This window comes from Colius striatus, chromosome 18, assembly GCF_028858725.1.
Source record: "Colius striatus isolate bColStr4 chromosome 18, bColStr4.1.hap1, whole genome shotgun sequence".
Lineage (NCBI taxonomy): Eukaryota > Metazoa > Chordata > Aves > Coliiformes > Coliidae > Colius > Colius striatus.
In genome coordinates, this window is record NC_084776.1 from 3,557,070 (window position 1) to 3,584,102 (window position 27,033).

The window sequence follows — 27,033 nt, forward strand, 5'->3', positions numbered from 1 at the left end:
TGACACTCTTAATTTGCATTTTCATTCCTTGGGAGAACAGAGGGTAGTTTCAAGGGAGATCCTTCACTTGCAACAACACAAAGGAAGGTAGCTGGTGGGACTGCTGTGGCAGCAGGTTAAGATATCCAACCACAGGCAATGCAGATTAATTGAAGCAAAGCAGTTGACAGGCACAAAGGCATTCCCAGCTCAGCCATCATCAACAACATGACATCACCTTGGATATGCAATGGGTTAAGTGAGGTCTGGGGATATGAGTTTATCACCCCATGCAGACCAGTGGCGTGTCCTGTGCCCCCAGGAAGCCCTTTGTCCACACCTTTTGTGAAGCATCATCCCTCCCAGTTCTGCTTCTGGGACAAAGGTGGGTTCCCAAGGAGCTGCTTACTCCATCCTGGGAGGCCTCACCCCTCTCATGCACACTCCTGCCTGTGTCAGGGCTGAACTGCTTTCACCAAGCCCCAGTGAGGGCAAAGGGAAGATTCCCAGTGAGTGCTGGGGCTTGGCACTCTGTGTTCACTTTACTCTTGAGGCAAACACAGAGCTCACAGCAGCATGACCTTACACCCACTGACAGCAGCTCAGGCAGCTGAGCTAGATGCCTCCTAAAGCTTGAAACTCACTGAGCTTTGTTCCTTGTTTGCTCTAAGTTGAGGCCTTTTGATCACTCACTACTTGGATTGGTCCCTGCAAGACTGAGAAGCATGTGGATGACTTCATTCTCTCTTTTCAGATAATAAGAAATGCTGCTGAGGGACCTGGCCATTAAATTGGTCATTGGTATTCACAGTGGGAAAGGCATTGTTCCTACAGCAGGTTTGTTCTGCCATATCTAAATCTCCCTGCCAGGGAGCCACTAATGTGTTTTAAGAGAGTTAATAAAAGTAATTGGCCTTCATAAAGGAAAAAGAATAATATTCAGGGGAGAGGCAGGGAGATGTAACCAGTTTCAGTTCCCATTCTCTCAGCTGAGCAAATAGCAGGGCATGGCCACCAAAGTGTCAGGAATATAGCCTGGAATGGTGAAAGAAACGTCCTCGGTGGCAGGGAGTCAGAGCAAAATGCGGATGGAAACTCAGCTGCTACACAACCAATGGCAGCACACCCAGGTTTGGGATACAGCCAAGGAACTGAGTGGGAAACACACCCCAGAGAGAGGAGGAGGCAAATTAATTCACAGAACTGGCAGCACCCACCAGGAATCCTGAGCATTGGTCCTGCCACTGGTAACCCCATGGACACCATTTGCCACTCTGTAAACCACATCATCTCTGCCCATTCCTTCCTGGGACACCCCCACCGAGGTGCCTCAGGGCATCACATGTGACACGGTGTGAGATTTCAGATGCTAAATTCTGCCCACTGCATGGCAAAGCCCAAGTGTTAAAATCACAGGGTCAGTGCAAGAGAAGACGTGAAGTCTTTCGTTTATCGTGAGAGCAAGATTTGCTGTTAGGCACAAGGCGTGGAGAGAATCTGCTTCCCTTCTCTTTAAACACTGCCTTGTGTGAATTAAATGTGCAGAAAAGGTGCCAGACTAACAACCCTGAAGAACAAAACTGCCTGTTTAGCAAGCAGCGAGCTGAGCTCTCAGAATAGCGTTTATCTTCAAAGAGGAACTGCAGCAGAACAGCCCAGACCCAGTGAAGTGGGGGAGCAAGAGCTCATGCTGAGCTCATGGCTCAGTTGGGTTTACAGCACAGGAGGAGCACAGGCAGGTGCATGCAGTGAGGGCTTCATTCAGAAATCTTGGTACAAAACCCTCCTCCCTTAGTCCATGCCTGAAAAGGGACAGCACACACAGGATGCTGAGGTGTTTGACCACTCTGGCATGGAATTTACAAAGGCATAGGTATACTCACTTATTTAGGGGGTTGTTTAGCTTTTCCCACTGATCCCTTTCCACTCTGTCACTTCTTTTGGCCATCACCATCTTCATACAGCTGGGGAAATGATTGCCAGGAAGCCCCAAAGATCTGAGAAATTCTCCCCTCTGCAGTGAGACCCCTGGCCATGCTGCAAAGAGGCACTTTCTGTCTTGGGCTTGATAAATATTGAGGATCAAACCCAAGACAAGAGCTCATCAATGTCAAGAGATGGCTGTTTGCAGTACTCCATTCTGCCAGCCCCAGGGAGGGCCTGACAGATGAACACCGAGCCCTTGGGCTCCATCCAGTGCCTCCTGCCAGCCATCTGCATACCAGGAACCTGACCAACAGGCAGAAATCATTCATAGAGTAAACCTCAGCTTAGACATCATTTAAAGGAAGCTCCCACTTCCATGGTGGGACAGTAACACAACATCCAAAGGGACACTAACTAAAATACCAGTGCATTAGTCTGCTCTGTACCATAAGCTACACACAACAACAGGATCTGATTTAAATACATCCACTGAGATTGCTTCTCTTTTCCATCTTCACCAAGGGGTAAGCAAAGAGCATCACATCTTTGTTTCGACTGAAGCTGGATGAGATTGTTCTTGTTCTGTCACACTGGATCGATGTTCTGGCCCCAGTGAAGCTACTGAATGGAAAGTCGAGCCATACACACATCACATCTGCCCAACAAACTCTCATTGCTCACCTACTTTCTTTTTAATAGAACCAGAAGGACAAGCCTGTTTCACCAGAGCTCTGGTGCAGGTTTTTGCCCCTCATCACCAGTGTCACTGGGAGCACAGCGATGGTTTTACAGTTGGGATTGTGAAAGTATTCGTCCTTCAGGCAGGAGCAAGTCCAACAGCCAACAGACTGACAGATCTGCCAGCTAGGCTTGGATAACTCACATCACAACCCATTTTCTGCATCTTTTAATCCTTATCAAGGTAAAAACTTTTCCACATTTCTCAACTAAAACTGAAGTTGCCAACCCCCCCCCCCCCAACACACACACCAAACTGATATTTCCATTGCATTTGCTCTAAATTCTTTTACTTTTCTTGAATGAAAGGAAAAAGATCCAATCTTTGGTCCCTGACACAACTAACAAACAGACCCTGGCCAAGTATTGCTATACCAACAGAAACAGCCCATATTTCATGTCAAGAAATACGATGTGCAAATTTTTAACGGCACCATAGATCATCACCATCTGTCTTGACAAGTTAATTGTCTGCAGTTTTCCCAGGCAAACTAGAAACTTCAACTAACAACACAAATGAAATGAGTTGAACGACGATACAGGGCAGAGGATGAGGCATCGTGTGGGCTCTGGAAATGTGTGGGTTCTGATATGCTTCAGTTTGCCCTAAAAAGAAAGTTTAGAGTGGTCAAACACACTGTTCTCAGTGCTAATTATAGCAGAGATATTACATACAGAGCAAAAGAATTGCTTACAGAGCGTGATCTCTGAAAAAAAATACCCAAAACAGCTGAACTTGACAGAACTGGGAACAAAACATTAATTAATCAAAGTAGGAAATAGTACTCCCAGGGTTTGTAATGTCAGTGGCAGTATTCACACACTGCTACGGGTCAGTAATGCCACAGCCCACAGAGTGAAGTCAGGCAGTACAAACTATACCAGATGACAACTGCCAGAAGAAAAGATGGGTGCCAGGGCTTTGGTTCTAACGAGGCAGCTTTTGTGCAAAACAGCTAGTTATTAGTTGTACTGGGGAAATACTTAAGGCTGCCATTTGAGAGCAACTAAGAACAACTAAGATGATGAGGGAAGATTTAATCTGGAGAGAAGGGAGAGGGGCATCATCCCTCTGAGGTGCTTCTGGTCATGAGGAATGTGACACAGCAGACAGACCCGAGGAGAAATCCTCAGGTGGATCCCCTGAACTCCAGTCTTCTACTAAGAAGGGAGATGGCACACAGCAGAAGAGCAGAGAAGAAATGAAGCGAGACAGCAACAAATCAGCACAGCTGCCTGAAACCTCAGCTACAGTGGAGCTCTTCACAGAAAGAGGTGGATGTCTGCAGGAGCAAAGGCAGCTCTTCATTTCCCACGCCATGACCATTACACCCAAGACACCAAAGGAGAGTCCTACACTGGCAAAAGGTGTAAGCACTATTCCAGAATCCACCTCTAGGTTACCTCTGTATTCTCTCTGGAAGAGACTAACATCTCCTCCAGTTTGTTTCCCTGACTTTGGAAGGCCAAGTTTGAAGCTCACAATTCACTCTTCAAATCCACATGGGGAATTTGACCCACTGCACTCCCCAAGCAGCTTTTTGAAGTGTAGAAACTCTACTGGAAATGCAAAAAAAAGGTGATTTTTTTTTAGAGTCCAAATAATTTTTAAGTCTTTCTCTCAAGTCTTTATTGGTTCTTAGGACCACTCTGACAGCCTCCCAGGACACATCCTGATTTTTCTCATGAAAAATTGCAACTAAAGAAAAACAAAACCAGAACTTATTCTTGATATTAAACACAAGCTTTCTATTTTTAGCTCTGGATGACCTTGTCATTTAAATCTTCCACAGACAACAATGGAGGATCATTCCTGGACAAGAAGCATGGGTTTTGGCACTAATTGTACTTAGTATAAAAAAGCCAAGGAACCAAAGACTCAGCTGGTGCGTATACCCAAAGCTCCATGCACCTCCTCTGAGTTGAGCCAACCTGTACAAACCAATGGCATAATTCTGAGCCTTTACTGTAACTGCAACAGCTCCATTTTCACGTGGCCCATTGCAGCCACCTGGAAGGCTTCATCTGATTTTAATAAGTGTTGTACTCAAGCCTTAGAAGAGTTTACAATACAGTTTTGGATCGTTTTTAACAGCTATCATTTCAACAAACATTGGATAATTTGCTCTAAAACCCCAAAAGACCCCACTCAGGGCTATATACAAGACACTTCAAAGTAAATAACCTTTTGTGAAAGAAAAATAACTGATTCCTGCTGAACATTTCCAAAGCTGATGGTCAGAACATTTGTATCACACCACTCTCAAGCTCCTGTCACTTATGAAACACTTATGAAAACTTATAACCAAACCCAGCAGGGATTTCCATAACGTTATAGAATTGAAGTTGTAAGTCAGAGAGGAAAAGCTCCTTCATCCACAGTGTTTCCAGTGTAGATAAAATGCCAGCGTAAATCAGAACAAAATGTGGTGAGATGCGACCATCTCCCCCTTAACTGATTGACAGATAGCAGTAAATTAACAAGTGATGTTTATTAGTTTAATATTCAAATATGGTGAACAGAATCAAAAGACTGCTCCATATAAATGAGTGATTTTGAAACCCCTGAAATTCCAACGCCGACTCGGCGAAGCGAAGTGCATTTGAACCCTACGTCTCCTCTGCCACAGTCCTGCGCATCTCAGCAAGAACTCTTCACAGCCTACAGCATTCAGGCACACAGATGCCTCTTCTCTCAGAGCAGTGCCAGGGGCTCTGTTGAGGACAACTGGCACAGTTCTGCTGAGGCTAACTTAGGCCAAGCACAGGCCCGGCCCCTGCAAATGAATTTCCCATGGACCTATTTCTGCAGCTGTCAGCTTTGCAAAAACCCATTTAACAGTAGTTTTGCTTGATCCAAGGTTGCAGAATTTGGCCTCTACTCTTTTTTTGGGTCCTCTTGATTTGATGCCATATGCTGAAGTGCTAAGCATAACTTGGCAGGGGCTTCTCCCCTTCCCCAGCATCTTTTGTTTGGTATAGACATCAGGAAATAAATTAATGAGTTGCGCGTGATTTTCTTTACACCAAAGAACAAAAAGAGAAGGAAAAAGTTCTTCAGATAAGTTTCTGAACCATAAACCAGCAAAGATTTATAATAAAAAATTTATATGCAAACCTCTGCAGTGTACTGAGTCTAAATCGAGCCCATTACATAAAGACCCTTGCCTTAAAACACGAAGTCAAATGCAAAAACAAAACCCCAAAACCAAACCTGATTGTAACCAGAGCAAAAATCTGATTGAATACAGCAGCAGCCACTGCTCGTTAGTAAAGTGTCCCATGGACAGCTGTAAAAAATCTGAAATCACCCCCCACACAGCTACAACATCTTAGGTTTTGTTTGGCATAAGTGGAGGAATACTGCAACTACACCCAGCTCAGTCCCTGGAAAATATTTCCCAGATTTGAAGTTATTTCAAGTGTAAAAGGAGAAGAACTTCTCTGGAGGAACTATACAAACACCCCTCTGTCTCCCCAGCCGCAGAAGTATGGACAGTGTGCAAGACCACAAATCTTTATGGACAAAGTTTATCTTCTGAGTTTTCATTCACTTGTTTCTTAAGTTTTCAATTAGCTCATAATTTTAGGGGTATTTTTTCAAGCCGAAGGGCCAGGTTTGTGGAGAACTTAACAGAACTCACCGAGAGAAATAATCTGGCAACCATTCTTATCCCCAAAAGATATCGATTCATTTGGATACAGCTTTGACAAACATTAAATCTCTTCTTTAATGATGTTCCTCAAAACAAAACAGTTAGCAAAATATCTGAATTTCCTTGTATAATGTCACATTTTAATGTAAACATCAAATCATGTACCAAAAGTTTTACCGGGGAAAACAAAACGAAATAAAAAAAAAATAAACCTTAAAGCGGCACAATTCTTGATACCACTGGAGAAAGGGGGAGGAAAAAGCCAGATTACAAACATTTACACATGCATAGTGGGAAAAAAAATTAAACAAAACAAACAAAAAAAGTCTTTTACTAAATTCACGCTTTTTTTTTCCTTTTAAAATAGTTATTAAATCTACTAAGCACCAACATACCTAAAAATTTCTTTTCAGCTTCATGATTCATTTAAAAAACCTATCAAATTAACTTTTCAAACAAGCTTTATATTACCAGCTTGTCCAAAAATAAAATGTAGAGTTTTTTTATTGGTTTTTTTCTGGTTTTTTTTTTGTTTTGGTGTTTTTTTGGCTTTTTTTATAGTGGTTTTTTTTTTGGGCTTTTTTTTTTTTTAGGGTTTTTTTTTTAATCATTTTTAGGTTTATTTAAAGTCTATCAATACTTTTGATCTGAATGTTTCCAAACAATGGCATAGGTGTCTGCAAAGAATGCCTTGACTTTACCATACAGTGGATGGAAAATACAATACCACATCATACAGAATCTAAAACTAGAAAAGTCTGAGAATGCAGCATCTCTTCACAAAAAAGCTGATAAAACTGAAAGGATTTAGAAGATGCTGCACCTTTATTTAAAAAAAAAAAAAGAAATTAAATGAATTTAAGCAGAAATAACATACATTTTTACATTAACTGGCCATTTCTGGTACAGAAACCCAGCATAGTATGCTAATGTTATTGAATAAATGTAAATGCTACTTACAATCTTCTTAAATACAATTTAGACAAACTTTTTTTTTCCTTTTTTTCTGTTTTTTCCTCTTTTTTTTTAACCTTTTTTGAAGTTGCACAGGTGACCTCTGAGCTGCTAGTTCAACAGATCATTAACATGACACAAATTAAAAAATATAACGTGTGTGTTTGTTTTCCTACAGAAAAGCTTCCAAAAAACTGACCCACATCCAAAAAAAAATCAAATCAAAGCAAAATAATGGAATATAGTTAAAAAAAAGAGAGAATTAGTTGCCAGTCTAGCAGCAAAGCAAGTAAGTGAGGATATATTTACTAATATAAACAAAGGGAATATTTGCAACTACAGGTGAAGGCCCAACTATCTGAGAGCTACTGACACAAATAAAAATTAAACTCTCTCTAAAAAAAATAATCTGGTTATTTAAAATAGGAGTAAAAGCCATTGCTACCTGATGAACTACCTAGGCTAAGTTCCTGAAACAAAGACAAAGGGTCGCTATTCTTTTTTGTCTGCTCAGGAGGAGGTTTGGGCTTTGGTGGAGCCCGCAGAGCACTTGCGTAGGACATGACTGGTTTGCTCCCACCGGCGTTCTGTTGGCTGCTGCTGTTGGACTCGACGATCTGCTTGTTGGGCATGAGCGGTGGGAACTGGCCAAGATGCTGCAGCACGTTGTAGTTGAAGGAATTGGAGAGCTGGATGTTTTCGGCCTTCAGGTGTTCCTCTGGGGGCTTGACCGTCTTCGGTGGAGCTGCGAAAGGAACAACCAGAGGTCGTCTAAATGAACGGTTCTGAGTTAGGAAATCTATCTGCAGTGAGCCCACGGCAAGTACTGAGGAGTACTGAAACTACCTCTCCTGGTAACCATCCCACCACCATTTTAATGTGTTCAATCACTCTAGCTCCTAGGAAATTCCTTGTAATTAAGTTCAGATTGTAGAATGGTAGGGGTTGGAAGGGACTTCTAGAGATCATCCAGTCCAGCCTCCTCAATCAGGGGCACAGGAATGCATCCAGGTAGGTTTTTAATACCTCCAGAGAAGGAGACCCCACACCCTGTGCCAAGGCTCCCTCTGGCTTCCTTTCCAACTACTGGATCTTGCACTATTTTATCAGCCACACTGAGAAGCCCAACATGATTAAACATCTTCTCCACATGCCTGTACCTACATGGTTCATAACTCCGACCCTGCAATTCCGCACAGGCGGATTTAGCAGATGCACTGAAGGTAACCTGCTTCAGAATGGGATATACTCTAATTTAAACACTTTATCCACTGAGACAGCACAAAGAGTGTTTCATTCTTCTTGCTTTATAGCTTAATAGGCTGAAATTAAAATTTACAGCACCATATATAATTCATTCTCAAACAGCAATTCAGGTTCCTGAATGCCAACCAACTAATTATTGATATTCTAGTCTGAATGCATTCCTGCTAATTGATACATTCCTGCTCCACATTTAACAGCTCCTGTAACTATCAGAAAAAAAAAAGGTGCTTTGAACCATGGGTATAAAACTACTTTCAAGTGAATTTCCTGAATCCTAATGAGGTATCTCACTTTTGTCTGGAGAATTCTGCTGTCTTACATAGCTAGAGAAACTGTACACTGAAATGCTGGTGTACATTCTATATAAAATAGCCTAGGAGCTGGGAAAAAGAGATATTCTGTAGTTACTTCAATCTTTAAATGTATAATGTTATTTTTAGAGTGCATATACAAAAATGTACCATGTGAGTAGAGAAGGAGAAAATGAAAGTATATCGTTAAGCCTCTCCGTGGAAGGGTCACACACAGGCATTCCAAAAAAATCCAACCCACAGAAGAATGAACATGGAAAGAACATAAGCAAACTAGTTTTGCTAGGGCTGCTACAATTGAAAAAACAAGCCAAGAACACAAGCAAGTGTAACCACAGAGAGGACAAGTAATGACAGGCAGGGCCAGAGGTAAAAGCAACGTGTGGCAGAGGTGTGTAACACAAGAAAAAAAAGAAACATCTTGAATCAGAACTGAAATAACTTCCTTTATCAACAGAAAATTAATGCAAATCCTGCTTGCAAACTGCAGTTTTGAGAAGTCTCTGCATGTAACACAACTGAGCAATTCACAGCAGCTCTCCTTGCACTCCATAAACCCACAGTGATAGAACCAAATACTTGTGCCACAGCCATTTCTGATGCATAGGAAACATAAGCCCTTGAAGAGGGTGGTGTCAGGACTGCTCATTCTCATACAATGAATACAGGCAATACTTCAGAGCTTCTCATTCCCACTGGGTTTTATTTCACAGGTAAAAATCAATAGTAACCAGAAACACTGAAGTTATTGGTCATTAACCCTTAGCATGATAAAAAACATTTGGGATTTAAATATGATCCTCGTAGCCAGTGAGCTGTAAATGCAGAGAACCAGCACTGCCTCAAAAATGGAGTTTGTTTGCATGAACTAGACACAAGGCAATGTTGTGTACATTTTTATTACAAAGCAGAATCCATGCTTAACTACAACAACAAATATTTTTGTAGCAAATGCAGATGCTAGTCAAAACTTGCCCCTTTCATCACCATTTATCATTTGACAGCAGTTGTATAGATATGGTGCTTTTTACATACATGTATTTCCTCTGAGGATTTTGCTCACAACCATGTTATCAGCCTACACGAAAGCAAGGAAATGTGGCATCAGCTGATCCCACTTTCTGAGGTTTCTGAGCTCCTACTAAATAACCACAGAGTCTAGAGAGCAACTTCAGAGGGAGATGCCACTCTTGATGCCACATCATATCATGCATTCAGCTCCTTGATTTTCAGTAAAAATATAAATAGATTGAAGGAGGTGCCCTGAACTTGGAAGCTTTGTACTTAGCACAAAAGATGCTGCCATAAATATGGTTTTATAAAACAACATTTTCACGCTCTGCAAATGAAAAACGCACTTAACTCTTGAGTGCTCTCAGGGATGTAAACAGCTTTTTTTTCATCCAGCCTATGTTGCATGTTTTCTACTTCACAGTTACTATACTGTGACATTACAAGATGTTTTAGGTTTATAAAATTGGAACAAAGCAACTAGATCTTTGAAAGGCAATAAAAGCAGCTGATTTTTTTCACAATATTAAGTGGTTTTAATGTTCACACTGAAAGACTGTTCATATTTTACTTAATACTCTTCCCATTGCTATTGGAGATCCTTAAAGCAAAATCGTGGAGAACAAACTGGACTGTCCTGGTAAATTTGGTTTTCACAAACGTTGAAAATATGGAGAACAGAAGAGTAGCTGCACTGCTCCAACTCTCTACTCACAGCTTTTTTTAATCACTGAGAAGTTAATTTAGTTTCTCTCTGCTAAATCAATCAGCACTGCTACTGCCAGCAGGGAAGCCAAGTTCCAGTGTGATTCTTCCACAGTGAGAGTTTAAAACTTCATCATTACTTTGGTGAAAACAAAACAACAACCAAACCACCAACACCTTCATTCAGACTTGCTCATTCCATCCTAAATTGTCTACTTAATGGAGTAGAGAGAGAAGTAGGGAAGCAAAGACCAAGACTGTAACCTACCTAACAACTCCCGAGGTGGAACTGCTCTGTTGGCTCCGTTGCATGGAATGTTTGGGTATGGGGCAGATGAGGAGGAGTTTACCCACAACTCAGGTGATGAATAGTTGAAAGATGACTGGTTACTGTGGTCCTGAAGCTCTTTACACTGACCAAGACTGTCTTGAGGAGTGCTTAATTCTTCAGAACAAGCCTGGACTGAACTAGAGGAAATTCTTCTTTGGTACAACGGCCTGCCTGGTCCTCTTGGTTCATACTGTGAGAAAAAACAGAAAACAAAAACAAGGCCTTTTTGCTCCTTTTATTCAACTGCATGTATCAAGTACCATTTTTCCATTTAATTTTTATTCCTGCAATATCTTACCAAAAAAAAAACCCAAAAAACCCACATCTTTGCATTAGAAAAGCATATAATGCCTTTCAAGTGAGAAGTATTATATTGCAGTCACCGATAATGTGTTTTAATCACACAAAACAGACAGAATTTTCAAGGAAGTGCAAAAAGTATCAACTGAGATTCCTTAACTCTTATCAACCTTTACATCTCTCACTCCTACATGGGAAATGTATCACACAGTGAGGAGGAAGCTATCCAGAGTTTAGAAGGGAAGCAAAGGAAGCATAGAAACATAGAGGAGGAAAAGAAAATGTTCAATTGCAATGCAGAGAGAAAAAAAAAATGCCTTTTACTTTCCAAAGGATGAGTGATTTGTACACCAGGATTTTAGGGAAGAATGACACATCTATATACTGGATGTTGTTTACCTACACACAAAACAAATGCTCTGGAGAAGCACATTCTCAGAAGAAATAATTCAGAGAATTTGATCTGAAACCATAGAAATTATTGGCTTCCATAAACCCTGTTGATCAGGTAGAAGAAAAACAGCAGAAGCTCCATTAAATGAACCTGTTGGTTTCTAGAGTTCAGATTTGAAGACTCTCTCAACTTCCTGAAGATTCAAAGCAAGTCTGTTGTGTTACAGCTTATTTGCAAAAATAAACCCACTATTTGCTCCCTTCTGCACCACAGCAACAAGAGCATAAATACAGAAAAGTCATAGGAGTAAATCTGTACTTGTTACAGGAAAAAAGGAAACATCTTAATTAAATGTCATTAAAAAAATCCGTTGAATAAACATCAAATAACTTACAGTGACCTGATATTGTTATTATATAGTCCATAAAAATTAGGGACAGAAAGGAGTGCTTGAAAGAAAACTGTGGTATCTCATTAGAGCCACCACGCTATTATGATACACCAAGGGAACAGCACTCGGGTATCCTGGCACTCTACTCTCTTGTGGGTATTCTTCAACAACAAAAAAACCAAATCCAGAAGTTACTGCCCAATTATACCCCACTTTTTATTGACTTTAACAGGGAATTTAGGCAAGTAATCAGGAAGTTATCAAAGTTCTGGACACTTGCAAGTACAAGACCAGACAGAATAACTTAAATATTCCCTTTGATACGCAGTTCAAGTCGCGTTTGACTAAACAGATGCAAAAGCTTTTCAAGTATCAAGTCAACAAACACTTTTATATAAATAGTGACTGATAAAGCAGTTTAGTAAGGATACCAAAAGTCATGACATCTCCCCCAACACCTGCCTTATGTGAGGGATCCTGGTAAAAATAAACCTCAAACTCCACTTTGATTTCTGTGTGTATTCAGTCCTAGCTACCAGGATGAACTAGCAGTCTTAGAAACTTTACAAACAAGTCTCTGTCATGTAACACTTTTACTACATTTGGCATCCCTGTCACATATTTTGAAAGGAAGAAGAAATAAGAGCTAAAGCGAATTTGCGCTAATTACATAAAGGCTCACTCTATTTGTCTTCAAATAGCAGGAGCTGTCACCAACTCTATAGGAATATTTATCAGTTCATTCCTGCTGAAAAGCCATTGCTCCTCTGTCCTGCTGTACTGACAGCATTAACCGTTGTCACAAAGTATTACATTTTATACAAGGTGGGATGGCTTCATGGACCGAGACACAGAATTTCTAAGTGTCTAGAAAACCAAATCCTTCTACAGCTGCAGCTCGGCCTGAGGACTCCATTAACCTCTCTGGATTTGCATAAGACAGAAATATGTAAAAGGCACTGGAATTCAATGTTAGTTATTTTGCTCAGGCACATAAACTAAATAATTTGTATTTTCAGGAGTCGAAAGAGAAATACGTGTTATGTGGGAAAGTGATGAGCAGGGATCCCCCCACCACAACTTCCATAACAACCTCAACAGAAATGCATCACAAAACAAGCCACTTAACCTCATGTACAAATGCTGGATTGCAAGCAGTCAGTGCAACATTATCTGAGAATATGTATTCTGACGTTCCTGGAATACAGTCTGGCTCCAGCATACTTCATGTCTACATATCACACACTCCTTAGCACTGCAGATTCCAACAGGGATCAAAATCTCTTGTTCAAAACATGACTTGTACTGCTTGCATGTGTTTGCATAGCCTGCATCCCATAACACACAGCCTTAGAGTCCAGAACAAAAGAAGATTGAGAGGGACAAAGCCAGCTCTGGTGTTACAGGGTTTGTGCTGGACACACACATACAGCACAACTGGACATCTCTGCACTATTTTCCAACACCGAGCCTCCAAAATACACAGGATAGCTTTATATAGAATTAGCTCAGGCCACAAGGGAGTTTATTAAATCAGTTTTTGTACCATGTTGAAACAACTGTACTGCTCTGGTCTCACATTTATTGAAAAGCAACTCAACCATATTGACAGTTTAATACTGAGCCAAATGTCTGGCTTATTCAAACTGACTTTCCAGAGTCTTTTCACGAGTTCTCACCTGGGGTGTGGTTAATTTGGACTCCAGATAAATGACATGCAGATAACAGAGCAATGATTGCAACAAAACCCTGAGTAACATTCCAAGAGCCAAGACCTTCTGTTTAGTAGAGAAAACGTTCTACCTCCAGTGATGAGAACCACGAACGTGCACGGGGTGAACAGAGGAGACACAGAGAAAACTTTTACCTCAAAGAAATTCCCAGTGTGAGCTTTCAATCCATGAGGTAATTTGCACTCATAACCACTTGAAAATAGAATCTGTTATTAAAATGACACAACCCCAAAATGCCTACCTCTTCTAAGCTGTGGAGCGAAGAAGCAGATACTGCTCGAGATGCGAGTGGGTGAAATGGCTCCTGACCGACTGCGTGCTGATGATTCTGTATCTGTATAAAAGGGTTTTGTTGCGACCTGTGGGGTAATGGAGGTATACCATAATGAAAGCCCTGCCCCATAAGGTGATTCTGCTGTAGGTTAGCATAAGTCCACGATCCATCAGGTTGCAGGTATTTCAAGGGAGATGGGGTTATATGTTCAGATGGCATTGAGAAAGGGGGATTGTAGATTTGGGGTAAATGCTGCTGAAATGCTGGGTTACTGGGTATTTCAATGTCTCTGTTGTTTTCAGTGAAGTTAGGAAAGTGACCACTGTGGTTAGAGTTGCAGGAAGGAGAAGGGAGTGCTGGTGGGCTTCTGGGCTGAACTTGTCTGTATTGCAACAGTCTTGACTGAGGGGGTGGCATTTCAGCTAAGTCCCGACTTTCACTTTGATCACGGTGTGACAGTTCTCTGAGCAAATCCTGGAATCTGTATTGACAGAATAAACATTATCAGGAAAGAGAAAAAAAAAGTTTCCCTGAAATCCCACTCTTTTTGAGGTGGAGAAAACTCAAAAGCACAAACCACTGAATTTAAATACACTCATCTTTGCACTTACTGACCCTAACTTCAAAGGATATGACTATGAGCAATCAGAAATTAGGCACAAGAGGATTAATTGGATGAAATACCTACCTGAATCATCTCAAAGTTTTAATAACTCTTGAGATTCCCTTTTCAATTAGAAGAATCAATTTTTTGTTATCTCTTAAGAGACAACCAAGAGAAGGATTTCCTGTTTTCTTACACAAAGTAAAAAACTTCACACAGTTAAAGAAAATTTTAACCCCTTTAAAAGGCAAAAACCAGAACAATCAGGGATTCCCCTCACTCGCACCATATACCTCCAAACTTCTTCAAATGGTCAAGAATATTCAATTCAGCACTTCAAAGAGTCAGATAACAGAGCATTTAAATGCTTTACCACGGCTATAACAAACCAGATGGAAAATAAAGCATAGTGGGAGATGACAGCAAACAGAGGCAATTTAAAAATCCAGCCTTTACAATACACGTGATTAAAGCTGATGACCACTGGAACAATTTTTTCTGTTTATGTTCAACAGCTTACTTTCTTGCCCTCTAATGCTCCATCTCAAATTTAAGCTCTTTTTTTTTTTTTTCTTTAAATCTGCTTTTAAAAGCAAAGGCTTTTTGAAAACGAAGGAAAGTTTAGGTTTTCTTGAGGAGCAGTGTTTGGGAAGGGGTTGGTTTGTTTCTTTTCAAGCACATAAATCTAAGGCTGCAAATTCAATCTGAAGGATTCAAAACTTAAACAGGCTTTAACTACACTCAGACACCTCTCACAAACACAAGGTTGTTACTCTCTATCCATTCCTTATTCCATAAATACAGCACTGAAAAGCTCCATAAAAGTATTTTTTCCACTACAGCTTTACTACCCAATATGCTAACAGAATAAAGCACAACACACAATAAATAAGCATAGTTGTTAAGTCAGCCTGCCAACTATTTTAACCTTCATAATAACAGCAGCAAAAAGCAATACCTTTAAGTGTCTCACACTTGATCACAGTGTTACAGATAGGTGCCCACTGCTCAATTTTATACAAGCTCTGATGACTCAGTAAACAAATACCTTGAATATGTTGCCTCTGTTTCATCTTCTGTATTACTGGCAAGTTTCCAGTTTGCCCTAACTTGCTGCTGTTGATGCAATCCAATTGGTTGCTGAGGAAGATGTGGTAGATGAGGATGGTGATGGTGTTGATATGGAATAGTGCCTTGACTGAGATAGGCATTATGTTCATTCCATTGCTGTAACCTGGCTTGTTGTTGCTGCCTTATTGTTTCCAAAGCTACATTTCCATGCATACGATCTATAAAAATAGTTTTAAAAAAAATATTTATCTAATGCCTCTTTGGAAAGATCTTTATGTCAGAAGAAAAATTCAGAAGAAGAATATTTTCTAGACAGTCTGTATATTCCAGGGCCTATTATACACTAACTGCATTGCAGTGTATAACCAGGTTATTTAAATCATATGGAAAATCATATAAACATGAATCTTCTAATAAAGTGCTGAATATTCAAACATGCCTCAAGCAGCAAATTATGCTCAATGACATTACTTATGGAAACTAACCCAACAATGACCCAATTCAGAGCATTACGCCTGAAAAGGTAAATACCTCCTTCATTTTCACTTCAATGTAGTTATAATTGCACACTCCAAATTTAAGTAAAGAAAAGTCACCTACCTAAAGTGTCCCCTAAGGGCATTCCTGACGGATTCTCTTCAATGAAGTTGTTCAAGTGGGTTGGCAGAACGGGGTTGTGCTGTGCAATAGGCCTCAAAGGATTACTGACTTCTTGTAACATAGGTGGGGGGTGTTGTTCTGAAATCACAGCATCTACAGCAGGAGAATGTGGTCGGTGGGGAATTGGATTATTAAAAAAAGACTGGCTGGGGCCTGCCTGGTAAGCAGGGGAAAGCTGCGAAGGTTGTGGAGGCTGCTGATTCAAATGATTATGCTGCTGAACTACCTGGCTTTGCTGGGGTGGCATTTGGTTTTGTTGTTCAGGCAAATGATTTTGTTGTTGACTTAAAAGGTTTTGCTGTTGTTGCAGAGGATATGGCTGCCTGGGTATCTGTGAGAGGTGCTGGAAGTGGCGATTGGGAACTGCATACTGCGAGTGGGGTGGGGTGAGATGTAGGTTCAGCTGCCTAGGGTTAAGATTATCTTTGCGGTGGAATTTAGCATTAGGATAAGCAACACTGGAACGGGACTCTGGGCTTCTGTTCTGAGGATTTGCTTCTAAGTCAACCTAGAAAAAGAGAATGAAAAAGCTTTGAAAACTCACATTGAAAAAAAAACCAAACAAGCAAAGAAACATGGCAGCAATCAACAGATTTGTTAGAAGAGGGAATACAAAAAGCAAACAAACAGGCAATCAGAAACTAAAACCAAAGCCAAACAAGGCAAACCCACCTGCTTGGATTCCACAGGTTTCTTCTCAGGTGTTCGAATTTTACTGATTTCAGGCCCAGCAGCATTTTCACTTTTACCTAAAAACATCGAATTAATTAATTAATTTGTTTCAATGGAAAACGATTATTTGGTGGGTTTTTTTCCTAGACACAGGAAAGCTTAGACTTACTAGTATAGCATATACAACATCATGGGCACAATAGAATTTACCCAAATAACACTTTTCCTTTAACCTCTGCACTTTGGTCTTTAATTATCTTCAATCACTAGAGGATTCCCCCAACCTAATTACAGATAATATCCGCAGTAGTTAGCACTGGAGTGCAGAACAGAGACAGACCAGTAATACCCTCAACAAACACACACCCCAACTTTGGTTACTTCCTCCTCTGAATCTGACAGTATCTTATTCTATTCATAACAGCAAACCACAGGTTATTTTCCCAACTCTGCAGATGCCTCAACTTCACTTAGAAAGAGAAACCATTCTTCTCACAGTACTCTATTTCAAACACCAACCCCCTCAAAACAAACGCAACGTCAGTAACTAACCATTTCGACTTTGTTCATGTTGCTCCTTGTCTTGATGCTGAAGCTGCTGCTGTTGTCCTATGCTAACTGGTGAATGATGTCCCAGGCCATAAGGGATAGGAGACCCACGCCCATGTGCCTGTAACAGGTTCATATTATATGCCATAGCTGCTTGATGAGTAATGATTCGAGGGTCAACTGCAAACCTACCCTGATACCCCGTCCATGGTACCTGCATAAGTGTAGAAAAAAGATTAAAAAGTATTAAAAACCAGATGCAATCTGTTAAGGTACATTAAAGGAGGTAAATTAACAAGCACACTGATATTAGATCCATAACAAGCAGTTTTCCACCTGACACACTAACACGCAATTAGAGGTGGTGTTGGGAGAGCAAAAAGGGCAGGCCTAGCAGTGAGAGGGAGAGAGCAACCCATTGTTTCAGTGGTTTCAAAATTCAGAGAGAAAAGACTGATAGACAAATTTTACTTTAATAAACTTTAAATTGATCTCTTCTCTAAATAAACAGAAATGAGAGAAGATCAAGACAATAAAACGGCCTTTCTCCTGGTAGTTAAGAGGCATTAGGCCACGTCTCACGGGGAGAGAAGACTCTAATCTGAGAGATTCTTGATGGTTCTTTTACTATCCAGTGTTGTAACCTTGTGAGACAGAGCAAGCAAGCATACCATAGCCCTGCACAAGACACTGAGTGAGGTGAACCGGGCTATTGGTAGAATCAAGAGACTCTCAGTATGTTAAGAATGAAAGGGTTACCCCAAAGTGCCTGTGCTACAGGGACACACGTATTGCAGATCATCTTCCTAAACATTTGAAGTAAAATCCACCTCCTGAAAGTATGGACAAGAGTCAGGAACTTTTACACCATTTGAAATTTTATTCCTAAAAGGAATGCAAAGGAAGGCAGCTCTGGATTGAATAGTTCAATCTCACACTGTAGGGAATTTACTAAGAGGGGGAAAATGTATGAATAAGAAGAGAGCACAGGGAAACTAATCAACACAAAGCATCCTTTACTGATGACAGCAGAGAACCTTCTCATCTTTTTACCTTGGATATTGAAACTGCCTTAAACAAAGCAAATAGATCATTTTATCTTATGTGAGCATCAACACGTTTTACTTCAGTCTCTACTTGTTTTAAGTGTAACAACTTTCATGCAATTCCTTTTTTAAATGAGTATTTGCCCTTGAAACGTGCACTTTGAACTTCAGCTATAGGCTCCAATTCCCTCTGTACAATCTCAAATCATCTCCAACAAGCTTCCTCTCAAAAGCAGCCATCTCGTTAATACCTCAGTCTTCCCACTTAATTATTTAAAAGTCCATCCTCAGGGAAGGTGAGCTTAAAATACTTATTTTTAAGATATTTCCTTTGATTGGAAATACATAAAAACACATTAACTTTACAACAATAAGATAGAACCTTTTTAATTATCTTGGTTTGATATTAATACATTGTGAGCAAGCATGACAAAGATACAGCTGCTGGCTTTCTCATTGCATTTAAATTTATCCATCAAATGCTGATTTCTAGTAAGCTAGGAGAAGGGAAAATTCCTTGACCCAGCAAAGAAAACCAGTCTATAGCTGCCAGCTGATCTGAGACACAGAACTGAATCCTGAGTCGCTCCAGCAAGACCCCCACACAGCATCCATAACCTAAATTACAATAGGGGATTTGTAATTATTAGAACTGCAATTATTAATTTGTAATTCAATTAACTCAAAATTGCAAAATTCAGCATTATAAGTAGAATGAAACACATCAGCATGTGTGGGTTCCTCATCCTTCCCCTAGTCTTCAGTTGTGTACAACACACGTGGTACTCTATAACATTGTGTTTGCAGCCTTTGTTCTGTCCTCCCCATTTTCCTCCCAGAACACATGTCTGTGAAGGTTAGAAATCAAGCAGAGACTGCTCCTTTAACTTGTGTAAATTTCAGTGGGATGGTTTTATTTGTAATGCAAAATTCCACACATAGCCTCAAATATCTGATCAGGGATCTTCATTGCGTTCTCAAATGCCATCAAGGAAAGGGATTGGAGAGGAAACTGGTTCACTGTGAGGTTCTGGAAGAGGAAAACATCCCATTATGCTTATTTTTCTTATCACTTCACTTCAGACACCTTGCACTGCAGACACCTAAAGCTGGTAATTTAAACTGTATGAAGCCGATAAAGAGAAACAAGCTCTGCCTGAATTGTCTATATGTCTCTCCAATAATTAAGAACTGAACTAGACAATTAATTCAGATGCAGGCATCTAAAGTCAGATGAGACAGATTCCATCAGCGTGCCTAAACCTAGAGCTGAGAAAATACACCAAGTTACATGAACATGAAATTGCTTTTAGGCTGCCTGGAGCTATTTGTGGGAGCCACATTTTTAAGTCCTCATTTTCTGCTGGTCCTTCTGCATAGCCAGTCTTAAATCCAGGTAAGTCCATTTATTTCAAGTAACATGCTGAAAAAGCTTGCAAAATATTCACTAACTGATTCTTCTGTTCATTTTTTGTACATAAAATGACTGGTGGGGGAGGGGGGAACAGAAAATGAATTCTTACAGGCAAAGGCACAGACATGACCATATTTCCTCCATAGACAGCAGGTACATATAGAATACTTGTCCCAGTGTGTGGATCTATCCTTTGAACAGGACTTGGAGATTTCCCCAGATTGGGGTGAGGTCCCAGAGGAGGAGGGGGAGGAGTATATGCTCGGATAGGATTTCCAATTAGAACAGAAGGATTAGGCTGAACTGAAAAGGAAAAAACATTAAATATATTTACATACAACAAAACCAAAAGATACACACACAAAAATAATATGAAGACCATCTAATTTTGTTTTCTTTTTTTCATCCTACTAGCATTTATCTGTATACAGCATGTGAGCAACTCTCTAACAGCACAGGTCTGATAGACCAAGAGAAAGCATTAATCAAATCCTGTATCCCATTTCAGAAATTTGAAGAGGCAGAAAATACAAGTCGAGATACATAGAAACAGGTACCTGGTAACTGCATTAATGAAAGCATGTCCCAACCCAATTAAATATCCTGACAGTTCAGAGTAGCTGTTAAAACACTGCATAAAAAACTAGAATGATCTTCCTCTCTTCAGTAGGGAAGACAAGCTTTAAATAAATGCTTTTTCAAATTAATAACAAAATTACTAAACTGCTGATGCTACCTTGCAGAAGTAGGATCAGTAGCATCTGGATATATGACAGAACAATTTCAGTTCAAAGTACATCATAAAACAGGGCATGCATTATAATGTCCTGCCTCTCCTCATGCAAATACACTGGTACAGTATTTGACATGATGAATTTCAAACAGTCATTTTTAAGAGGCCAACAACTCCGTTGTGTTAAGGCTCTGAAGTCAGTGTGCACAGCAACTATAAAGGGATGGCCTCGGAAATACCTAATGTCCACTTAACAGTCTATAATCTGTTTCCCAAATGCATGCAAGAAGTAAATGGCTTTTGAATAGAGAAGAGACTAGATACTCAATTTATGTCCATTTACTGTCAACTTCACTGAATCCCAATCAGTGTGAGCTCAGAGGAATTTCTTCAGCAACAGCAGATACTTACCAATTCCATCGGGTGGGAAATGGTCATTCTGGTTATGATGATGGACTTTGCCCTTTAAAAGGAAAAACAATAATAGTAATACTGTGCATTCTTACACAAACCAAAGCTTTTTATTTCAAGGGAAAAAAGTAATTAAATACAATACAGTTTGAAAGAAGTTAGCCCAACATTTTATTCTCACAGTCAACTCTCCAGTTCCATCACCTGACTATGAATACATGAAGTTAGACATTAAATATCACTAATTAAATTAACCAGTGGGTCATTACCAGTCCCTCTGGGGATACAGTATCCCAAGGCCTGTTTTTAGATGAAGGAGAATTACAGCAAGCTACTCGGTTTCCTCTCTCATCATTTTATTTCCTGCTGTCTCATTTCTTTTAGGAGCAACCCCCAGCACTCATGTAACCCTTACGATTCTTCTTCCACGGCAGCTCTTAGTGAAAGCATGATCAATTTTCTTCTCCAGGTTTCAGTTCAAGAATCTTAGAGACAAATTAGCTGCCACTGGCTTTACTGAACTGTGCATCCAGCCTCATTAGACATTGCTTCTCTACACCACCTCATGGATCTGCTTCTGGACTTTGGCCCCTAAGTGACTGCTCCCCTAGAAATACAGTACTCCAGGAAAACTGTTTTCCCTTGGCGAACTGAACATTAGAAAACAAGGTGAACAGAACTGAGCTGTCCCTCCTACATGCTCATGAGTTTACAGCATCAACTAACTAGTTAATATTCACAAACTCTGAGAACATATTCAAATGGCAGTATGCTGGCGCTCTGCGGGATAGGAATAGTTTCCTTAATCCGGACCCATGTACGTTGACAAATTCAAAATAAACATAAAAACCCTTTGATGCTGCAAAACTTTCCTTGCCCAGGAGATAAGTCTAGGCAGTTTTCCAACAGTCTGAGCAAATTAGTCAGGGTACAAAGACAGGTTGTTTGACAATGTTGATTCATGCATAAATCAGATTAGAGAACTGCTATCTGAATTTTCCTCTCATTTTAAAAATGAATAACTGAAAAATAAAATAGTAATTGCTCTTCATTGCTGTGCTTATACAAAAGAAACCTGTTTATTCACTGAAGAGAGAAAAAATTGAGTTGAAAAATGTAGAGGAGCCACACGTCTTAATCGCTCATGGTTAGAAGGCATTTCTGTATCTGTTATGCTGTCAGTTAGCATCGAGCTGTAGGTGCAGAAGTCTAACAGATCTCTGTTCCACCTACCATACTTGTATTTTATAGTGCCATAATTTTAAAGCTGAAAGAGCAAATAATTACATAAATTCATAAGAATAGCTGTCCCGTTGAACAAGAGCTTAAGCATGTCATGATATCAGATTGGTAAATATCAAGATTGGGGCCATTTCTAAGTTGGGGAAGGAAGATTCTGGCTTTCTTTTGTCTTTTTTTAAATAGTTTTGATGGCATAATGACTTCATAATATTCTATTAATAGCTTAAATGTTATCATGTCTCAAAGATTTCCATATTGAGGTTCATTTTCCTACCCATCTACAAAATACCTAAACCTACACTTCAGCTGAGGGTGACTGAGAGCATTGGAGCACAGACACACTCAGTTTGCTCTAAAATCTTGCTACACCTTCAAAAGATAAAAATCCACATTATATAGAGGACTTAGAGGAAACAGACCAAGATTCAGGAGACTTCAGGCAGCTAACAGCCTCATCACTCCTAGGATCCCCCTTCAGTCAACAGACAAGAGAATACTGTATTCCCCAGAGATTTAATCAGACCTGTGGTCCCCATTGACTGTATAAAACATCTAGGATGATGATGCAATCCAATTAAGGGCCTGAATCCAGGCCAAAAAGCTTGAGCACAGGCAGTAAGCGGGAGGTAGGGAGAGTTGTAAAATTCAGAGCCTACTTTACTGTACACTACCCTGCGGGAAGCTCCGAGTCCTGAAAACTTTCCATTTCCACATCATCACCTTTAATAAAGGCTGTGTCTGTCCAAGCCTGCTGTTCCTTCTGCACTTGTGCTACCCTCAGCCAACCCACATAAGTGCAGGTGAAGGCAGATGCCCTCACAGACAGGGTTGCCATAAAGCTCAGCAGCCCAAAGTTGGCTGGTTCCATATTAGTCATGTGCTTCTCAAGACTGAAACATCTTTTTCTTCTTTTAAAAAATGAAGAGCAAAGAGGTTTTTAATGTCCTTACATAAATCTAAGAGCAATTCTGCTGAATAAGAAGGTGCCATTTTTACAAAATCACTTTTCACTGCATGTGAAAAACAAGCCCTGAACTGCACAGATGTTCATAAACTTGTCACAAAACACTATTGGAGGCCGTTCTCATTTTCTTGCTATGAAATACACCATCACCAGCTTGTAATCTTTCATCTTTCCATGTTAAATATTGTACTTAGGAGGTCTAAAGTAAGCAAAGGTAACCATTTGCTTCTAAAACCTGTGCAAAGGGAAACATATCACTTTTCCCAGCCATTTTCCGTGTGTGTTTCAGTATTGCTCACTTGCTTTACTTCTGCTCCTGCACAGGCTAGCTGGCAATTGTATTTGGAGGGAAAAGATTTTATTGTAATTATGATATAAGTGGTTAAGATCTGAAGTGTTTTAAGCTGAAAATAGTGTACTGGCAGTTTGAAAGCGTGCCTTCTGATTGCTACAGCACAAGTGCTTCGTTTACCAACAGACCAAAAGCAAAACAAACAGAACAGTCTATACACAAGACTCTTCACTTCCCCCAACCCTCCCCCTTTCTTTTTAATGTACTACACCTGCATTTTCAAATACTTTTCCTTCATTTTAGGAAACAAAAAATATTAATAGTGATGTTGTATTATTAAAGAATATGTATTCAAGGCTGAAGCACTCCTGAAAAGTGACAGTGCAGCAATGACTTATTAAAGACAATCACTTCTTAATTTCCCGTTTTCTGTAAGCAGTGTTTTGACACACGACTAGAGATGCTTTAGAAATCTGATGTTTGTTTCAGAAAGTAAGGCATCTTGATGAAGAAAACCAAATGTTCTCACTTATAAACTCTCTTTTTGGAAGGACTCCCAAAAGGAAGGCTTTCCTTTTTGTACTGTTAAAAAAAACCTGTCGGAAAGATTTCATTTAAATGATAGGACCTGCAACAAAAATAGAAAGCTATGGAAAATAGGTATATTTCTTCCTTCTTGTACAACAGAATTCATCACAAAGCTGACAACCTGAATTTCAGTTGCATCTCTAAATGCAATTTAATTAAACTGTAACTCAAATTATTTTGAAATAAACTACAAAGATCTATTAAAGCAGAGTTAATTACTACTATATCACCAGCCAAAACAGCTCCAAAATGTTGTGGTGTCCTTTATCATCCTAAGGAGCCCATGTTTTTTCATCATCTCTTTACCTCCTTTTAAAAATACAGCTGATAAAATTACCACTGAGTGGTAATTTCATCTCTCTGCCCTCTTGATGCTAATGAAATCCCTTCTTCTGAAGGACATTATCAGCAAGCTCATCTAGCCAATATTCTGGTTTACTACATATTTTTAATTAAATCAAACAATTACCTTACATAACACAGGTCCCCGAGTATTAAATGTGATTTTGAGATCAAATCACTTTTCACTGTTATTTTGTTGTTTCCCTATGATCCTTGCCACTGTCTATCTCAACCTGTTGTTTCCCAGCATACAGTCAGAGCTGCTTGGGAGGGGGACTGCCTCTTGCTCAGAGGGTTTATTTTGGCTTATCTAAATACTGAGGACAAGATTCATGGTTGAATTTTGTCAGGGTCATTGCAACACAGTCAATGAACATGCCACAGTGACTCAAGTTAAACAGCTTAGCAAGGAAACAAGGCTTGGACAATCCCAAGCTATATTGCTAAATACTGTGTTGTTATCCAACTCTAGAGCTTTCACTTAAAAATGCCGAGGATCCCTCTGGAATCTGCATTCACATCTGACTGCATTTAACAAAGATCCAGCCTGTTCCATCAACCTTTTCTGTCACTTCTTAAGAGACATTTCTGCATTCGCTTCCACTTTCTGACAAAATCCATCATCAGTAGAACTTTACCTTTGGTGGTGACTGCTGTTGTTTCGTGGTATTTGCTGAATGTTGATGCCGAAGAGCTCGGGGGATAAACTCAGGAGCCAGTGGGTTCAACACGTAAGTTTTCTTTAACTCCAAAGCTTCCAATTGAGCTTTGATCTGTTCAAATGTGATACCGTGGAGACTTTCATTCTCATGACATAGGGCAATAAACCTTTCCCAAAATTTCCTATGGAAACAATTTTTAGAGACAATGAAAAGGAGTGAGACTGAATGGCTGCTCTTCAAATCAAAACAGACTTCATTAAGCTGCATGGCACTTTTGGGTTTTGTGCATGCTCATTTTACACACCAAGCCATCCATCCTGCAACCTGATCCATGCAGCTGAACCCCACAGCATAATGCAAAGCTCCCTAATCATTTAAAATGGACACGGGGGTCTGTCCATGCAGATCAGATTGCAGCACTGGGTGTATATCACATTGTAATATTAATACCATGGACAGGTCTAACTTTTTCCTAGAAAACCAAACACAACACACATCATGCTTAAAATTCTGGAAAGCATGTGATTTATAGAATATACTAAAGCTCAAAGAGTCATAGAGATTATAGAGATCCTCAGTCTCAGAAGATACAAAAAGATCTATGTATTTAAGCAGATCATTCCATTTTATAGTCACAAAGAACAAAGATGAGATACACCCTAAAAATCATTCCTGTGAAACACTTCAGAGTCACGTGAAGGTTAACATGTCAGGACTATATAGAGGGCTTTTGAGATGCTCTGGTGGAAAACAAATACAACCAGAAACATCTTACAGACAAAAAAAATTATATAACATGAATGAAATTTCAAGCCACAATGACAACCATCAGATGCCACACAACCTCTCCACCCTCCAAAAACTCCAGTGCAGAATTCTCATAGAGAAGGTTATCTAAACCATGCAATAAAAGAACATTCCTACCTATCTCCTGCTTCCTCATGACACATCTTTCTATTGCTTATTAAAAAAGGCATTACGAATTAAACACCCACAGCAGGATTTACACCAATTTTACACTTCTAATGATGCTTTCACCTCAACAAAACTTTTGAGGTGAAGTCAGTCAAGCTTAAAAGATATTAAAGTCTGAAGATGCCACTTGAAAAAACACCTGCTTGAGTTGTTTCCTTTAAAAAACCCCACAAAAGTATTCAAAGTTCTGGAACAAAAGTATTAAAAAGACAATGACCTTAAAGGTGTGCTTGATATAACTCATTCCAGTTCACCCTTCACTAATAAGGTCTGGCCTATGAGCGAGCACTGTTATTTCAGTAAAATGAGAGACTGCTGCACACTAATTTTAACAGCAGTGTCCTATTTTGCTGAGTAGATAACTTTGTGTATTCTTGCAAGAAAGTTACTGATGTACTTAAGAATTCAAAATAATTTTCCTTAAAATCCCATCTTCTGTTGTGAATTTATAGAGGCAAGAAATGCTCTTTTAAAGTCCAGAATGCAAGATAATGCCCTTATTCTGCATTTTGCTGTACAGCAAATACATCTTGCAAGGTTCTAAGTGAGGATTAAAAATCAAAATTAAATCCTTCATTGGGATATTTTAATAATGGAACTCCCTCTGATTAATCAATTCAGTCACCAAACCTACTGCCAAGTACCACAAATCCACTGAGACCTATCCACTTGTGCTTAAAGTGCCCTAAGCAGTCTCTCTGTACGTGGAACACTTGTACTGGGGTGTAAGAACAGAGAATAAAATCCTGCTGTCTCTGTCTTACAGTGTGCTCTGGAGTTTAAAGGGAGTGTCTGCCAAAATAGCCCTGTCTAGTCCGATCGTAACACACAGGAATGTA

The 27,033-nt window shown here is 39.8% G+C and overlaps 1 protein-coding gene across 3 annotated transcripts in view; it reads right to left on the bottom strand.

Annotated features, from left to right (window-relative positions):
- Positions 1 to 6,349: 6,349 nt before the first annotated feature.
- The window catches only part of HELZ (helicase with zinc finger), an 84,681-nt gene continuing 63,997 nt past the window's right edge, over positions 6,350 to 27,033 (bottom strand). For all 3 annotated transcript variants that reach the window (XM_062010707.1, XM_062010706.1, XM_062010708.1), the window contains 10 exons: positions 25,196 to 25,400; positions 21,130 to 21,181; positions 20,095 to 20,288; positions 17,529 to 17,739; positions 16,977 to 17,053; positions 16,245 to 16,812; positions 15,622 to 15,862; positions 13,937 to 14,450; positions 10,815 to 11,067; positions 6,350 to 7,998 (listed from right to left, as the gene is read on the bottom strand). In XM_062010707.1, the coding sequence (XP_061866691.1) occupies positions 7,667 to 7,998; positions 10,815 to 11,067; positions 13,937 to 14,450; positions 15,622 to 15,862; positions 16,245 to 16,812; positions 16,977 to 17,053; positions 17,529 to 17,739; positions 20,095 to 20,288; positions 21,130 to 21,181; positions 25,196 to 25,400 (2,647 nt within the window). In that variant the 3' untranslated portion in view covers positions 6,350 to 7,666. The remainder of the gene's footprint in view (positions 7,999 to 10,814; positions 11,068 to 13,936; positions 14,451 to 15,621; positions 15,863 to 16,244; positions 16,813 to 16,976; positions 17,054 to 17,528; positions 17,740 to 20,094; positions 20,289 to 21,129; positions 21,182 to 25,195; positions 25,401 to 27,033) is intronic.